The sequence below is a fragment of the Nicotiana tabacum genome, chromosome 20 (assembly GCF_000715075.1).
Source record: "Nicotiana tabacum cultivar K326 chromosome 20, ASM71507v2, whole genome shotgun sequence".
NCBI classification, from domain to species: domain Eukaryota; kingdom Viridiplantae; phylum Streptophyta; class Magnoliopsida; order Solanales; family Solanaceae; genus Nicotiana; species Nicotiana tabacum.
Window position 1 is genome coordinate 130128133 of NC_134099.1, and position 5676 is coordinate 130133808.

The window sequence follows — 5676 nt, forward strand, 5'->3', positions numbered from 1 at the left end:
TATGACATTGAATTGGCACTTGCCATAATCACATGTCACAGGTCAGCAAATCAGAGAAATGCGATCCTTTATGATTTTTCAGAGAGAGAGAACATGTACGTGAGATGAAGAAGAACACCGAGAAATTTGTCACCAAATTGCCTGCCATACGGATAATGTGTTACAGTCAAACCTTCCTATAACAGGTTCATTTGTTCCGATATTTTTTGGACCAAAATAAAAAGGTAAAATGACCACTTATTGTTCCGATATTTTTTGACTGCAATAGTGAAGTGTTGTTATAAAGGACATGTATTACTCCCTCCGATCCACAATAAGTGATCATTTTACCTTTTTATTTTGGTCCAAAAAATATCGGAACAAATGAACCTGTTATAGGAAGGTTTGACTGTAACACATTATCCGTATGGCAGGCAATTTGGTGACAAATTTCTCGGTGTTCTTCTTCATCTCACGTACATGTTCTCTCTCTCTGAAAAATCATAAAGGATCGCATTTCTCTGATTTGCTGACCTGTGACATGTGATTATGGCAAGTGCCAATTCAATGTCATACCTTCCGATTTGCCAACTCCATATATAACAGGGGCCGGCGTAGTTCGAGGAATATATGCTTAGAGATCCTCTAAGATATTAGTATTTTGAATTAATATTTATTTGATAACAACAAATGAAATTCAAAAATATCTCTGTATCCAAAAATTTACTTCAAGAATCACCTCACTTCACTATTTTAGTTTTGTCTAGGAAAGCGTTTTTAACTTTTTGTTTTATAGTTCCACGCATAATTTTGGACAATCATTAAGAAAGTCAATATACATTTCTTATTATAGTATCAAATCAAGCAAGATGTCATGCACTAAAATTTCATCGCCACCTATTATAAAAAATAATTCACGTGGTTGGGCCATGAAAAAGAATAAAACTATTCAGGACCGGTCAAAGATCTGCAAGATGTTCAACCTTCTACAATCAACAAGGAGATATATACTATTTTCTATTAAAAAAAAAACCATAGCAAAATGGTTTCTGTACATCCAAACTCTTGCCAATTATATTGCTGGCTCCTGAACCAATAAACAATACATATCCTCTTAGTTACATTTGTAAAGAATTTTTGAAGTAATAAAGAAGAAGAAAAGCATATATGTGCTAATTATATGTAATAAAAAAACTCTCTTACTGTGGAAAATCATGGTATTCACAGCCTATGTTGGATCAAACCATAAACAGTCACAATAGCCATCACTAGTGAGTGATCAACATGGGGCTCCACCACTAGACTTAATACATCATCCCCAAATTGAACTGTTGAATTTGATGATAATTGCTTTTGCTTTACCTGTAAAAACCGAAGATTACAGGCATTGTTAAGAAAAATTCCACTTGAATTTAGACGTAAAAGCAAAAGTTATGTTGCGTCTAGTGGCAAAGTCGGAAAGTTTTCCAAGGGCCTTCAAACTTGAAATTAAGAAGAGAAAAAAAGTTCTCTGACAAAGGATTATATGTTATATACTTTAAAACAGTAATATATTACTTATATATACAATGTATTTTTTCAACGAAGGGTGGTCAATTATGTTATATACCTCTAAACCCTAATATTTTATCTATATATAAAATGTAATTTTTCGACGAAGTGCGGTTGATTGAACGCTTTTAACCCAACGTTCGCCCCAGCTGGTTGCGTCTATATATTGTTGTGAGAAGACGTAATATTGAAAGTTAACACTGTCTATCTTATTTTTCAGGTAACTGTGGAATTTGTGATTATATATCTTTTGTGTCTTGGATTAGTGTATAGATGTTAATAAACTCTTCTCTTTCATATTTGCTTCAACTAATAAAAAGGAAAATTATAACGAACCTCTGCAATAAGTCTCTTTTCTATGCTGACAATCTTGAAGCCAGGTTTGCCTGGTAAAGCAACAATCCTGTAGCTCTCTGAATCAGCAATATCACACCCAAAAATAATATCGTACTTTAACTCTCCCCAGAGTACTTGTCCATTTTTTCTTACTTCAAAACATGGTATTTCCTCATCCATCTTATACCCATTCCAATGTCCGCAAAGTGAAAATTTCTGAAAAAAACAGTAAAAACATTCAATTAGTAAGAATCAATTAGGTTAATTTGAATATTCATCATGATATTTTTAGGTTAAAAGAACTGCCTAGGGTATTTTATATTGGCAAAAATGACATTGTATAGCCGCTACCAAAATAATAGCCAAAAACTGTATAGTTTTTGTATATATTTATATATTTTGTATGTTATATACAAAAACTATACAAATTTTATGCACTTTTTTCACTACAGAATATAAATATTTTCTGACGCGGGCTAAAAGTGAAAAAGCCCTCTTTTATTTGTACCTTTTTACGTAGAGAAAAGAGAACTTTCCCCTGTAGATCCATGAGATGGACTTCACTGCTAGATTTTTTGTTGTAGTTGTCTATTCTGTAAACAATTCGACCATTTGAATCAAAAACAGTGCAGCCATTTCCATGGAAGACTAGAGATTTCATCCATAGAGTAAATGTTTCTCTTTTTGATGTCATGTATGAGTTTGAGGAAGAACAAGAAGAAGAAGAAGATGTCATAGGATAAATTCTAGCCATTGCAAAAGCTTTAGAGAGTACAAATTAAGTTGGGTTTGAGATAGAAGACCTTTAAAGAGACTTAAATACTTCAAAAAATGTAGTTGAGATTTGAGAAAGAAAAATGATAATTAAACTAATTGCTATGTCCCATTTTAAAAAAAATTGAATAATATCAAGAATTGAGATTTATCTCAATTAAAAAAGAATCTCTCACTTATTAGTCTTCTTTATTTGTCTGAAAAAAAGTCCTCAAACTAAAACCAAGCATTTTCGATATAAATCTTCTTTCTTTGATGAATTTATTAATTTATTATGTATTTTTGTTCAATGAGGGTGACCTAAAGAGACAATTGAAAGGAAAGTGTAATTATCACGTTTATATATATATATATATATATATATATATATATATATATATATATATATATATATATATATATATGTGTGTGTGTGTGTGTGTGTGTGTGTGTGTGTGTGTGTGTGTGTGTGTATATATGTTTGCCCATTCAGGGTTCGAGATATTATTGTGAAATACTATACTTAATTTAGATCAATCCCCATACCCTCTTTTTTTCAGTTTATTTTTTTGATGGTAGCTTCTATATAGTACCCCATAAATTGGTGAAAAAGAAAATAAAGCAAGTTTAATTCATTCAATAGTACAGTGATATTATAATTTAGTGCGTTCATGTCACGAGAAAAAGAAACATTTATATGTTGCTTTGTCACCTTGTCCACTATTTGCAAGAAATTATTTAATCTAGTTTAGTGTAGTATATAGGGACTTTTTTGCTTTTGGGTGTTCCGTGACACCTAAGCATTACAAGGAAACCAAATAAAAAAAATGAGTCATACTGCTCAAAATATATGGATTTTATATAGGCATTCAGAGGAGTTCAACTCTCAATTATTCATACTAGTATTAATTTCTTTCTATATACCAAATAAGCACATGGGAAAATTGTGCAGTGAAGACTAAAGAGATGCATAACAGAAATTAGAGACTGAGCTACTCCAACCCGTGCCCTACTCCGATAAAATGGCAAATTTAAGAATCAAAACAATCCCCCCCAAAAAAAAATTGTGTATATGATTGTTTATCAATAGCTATGTTGTGTTTATATACCCAATACAATACAAAGTTTTTTGTCAAAAAACATCTAAAATAAAAAACCATACCCTATAAATTCCAAAATTAGATGTTTAGATTATGTGACATAATATCGAAATCAATTTTCGGGAAAACTGTCATTACTGTCATGAGTCTACATCAAATCCTTACTTACACAACTCTGCCACCTACAGTACAAATGGCTTTGGAGGAAGATCGTTTGGGACTAATTTTTGTTAGACACATTGTACCTACTACTGAATGTGTACCCATGCGTTAATACCTGACGCCTCTTTTGTACAACCCATCTCAAGGAACTAGCTAGTTCTAGCTTCATCCACCTACCCACGTTTTGTAACGACCCACCACGAGGTCGTCCCTGTAGTTCTTCTACTCTTGAAGGCCAGTGTTGTCTTGTGCCTAGTTTAAACTTAGCTCCTTGTACTATGCCATCGTAAACTTAATATAACTAGTTTTTTTTGGACAAAAAAAAGAGGCTGCATCAAAATCCACGTGTAAACTCTAAGGTTTACACGTGCAGAAAAATATTGAGTCATAAACGTCCTATATCATCAAATACTCATATATGAGTGTATGCAAAGGAGTTGTGTCAAAATATTCATTTGCTTTAAGATTTTCGAGTGGATATTAGGATTCTTTCACATTAATGCTACAGAACCGCGGTAAATAAATAAAAGTGTCATATGTTTACAAATTTTATAATCTATTAGGTTAGGCGGTTCATATAATTTATCAACAGAATGCATGTCAAATTAATACCTATCGTCAGGGGTGTTCAAAGGAAATCGACAAACCATATCAAACTGATAATCTGAGTTAAATCGAGAAAAAAAATCGGACTATGGTTTGGTGTTGGCGAAAAAAACCCGACCATAATAGGTTTGGTTTGGTTAAACAAAGTCAAACTGAAACTAAACCAACCCCACATTACATGTATAATTTTTTTTAAATATTACATAAAAATACTTATTATAGCGTAGTTTATAAATATTTCTTAAACTTTTCATAGTTTTATCTTTTAACGTATTATTTCAAGCGTGGACTTATAATTTTTGAATGCTCCAATAAGTTTTATATTCCATAAATGTTAGTAACTCAAATAAATCTCAAACTAAAACCAAATCAATAATAATGCTAATAAAAGACATTCAATTCAATTGTACTAGGAATGACAATTGTGTTGGATGTCTATTTTTTATTTTTTCTATGGTTTAGATAAAATGCAGAGCTTATTTTTTTTAGTGTTTAGTCATGTAAATAATAGTAGTACTTATTATGTTCATTTTCATTATGATTTATTAATAATTTTTATTTTATGTGATTTTATTAACTTTATTGTTGAATATTTTAGTACAATGCCATGACTCATCTCATATTTTATGTTATTTTCTTGAAAAATACCTTATATAGTTCTTTACTATATGATTAAATAAATATTTGGAGCACATATTCTATGTTTTGTGCTATGAAGACTTTTTGAAGATAAAACAGAAAAAATCCAAAAATCCGAGAAAATTCGAGATTAAAAACCTCGACTTTTATTGGTTTGGTTTAGTCTTTAGATTTAATAATCCGACATAATTAGTTTGGTTTGGTAATTGAAAAATCTGAATCAACCCAACCTACGTACACCCCTAGCCTATGGTGGATAAAATTATAAATGAGAGAACCCACTTTCTATTTTATTTTACTTTTTAACGATATAGTTCTCAACTCAACAAGCAATATGTGAAAATTTTGTTACACCAAACCAATTATAAGTACATCAAAATGTGTTTTAAAATAACCTTTATCACCTAATCAAAAAGTACACTAAATCCAAACTTCAGTTTCTATTTTTCTCCTAGATAAGAAGAACCGTAGAAACAGGTGAAGCATGTTATTTTGCCATTGCTTTTGCATGTTATTACGCTAAATGTCACCGCACAGTTTAGTAAATAAA

The 5676-nt window shown here is 31.0% G+C and overlaps 1 protein-coding gene across 1 annotated transcript; it reads right to left on the bottom strand.

The window, feature by feature from the left end:
- Positions 1-905: 905 nt before the first annotated feature.
- LOC107830957 (protein LURP-one-related 4-like) lies at positions 906-2638 on the bottom strand. Its single transcript, XM_016658655.2, has 3 exons — positions 2375-2638; positions 1867-2082; positions 906-1341 (listed from the first exon to the last, which is right to left on the bottom strand). Exons 1-3 carry the CDS (start codon positions 2618-2620, stop codon positions 1201-1203), a joined length of 603 nt encoding a protein of 200 aa, XP_016514141.1. The 5' UTR covers positions 2621-2638; the 3' UTR covers positions 906-1200.
- Between the last annotated feature and the right edge of the window lie 3038 nt (positions 2639-5676).

What these genes read in the sequence shown, in the direction of transcription:
- LOC107830957 (XM_016658655.2), bottom strand. Translation starts at nt 2,620, where the DNA reads ATGGCTAGAATTTATCCTATGACATCTTCTTCTTCTTCTTGTTCTTCC. An exon ending in TCTTTTCTCTACGTAAAAAG is followed by an intron (nt 2,083 to 2,374) that starts GTACAAATAAAA and finishes TGTTTTTTTCAG; the next exon opens with AAATTTTCACTTTGCGGACA. An exon ending in AAAAGAGACTTATTGCAGAG is followed by an intron (nt 1,342 to 1,866) that starts GTTCGTTATAAT and finishes CGGTTTTTACAG; the next exon opens with GTAAAGCAAAAGCAATTATC.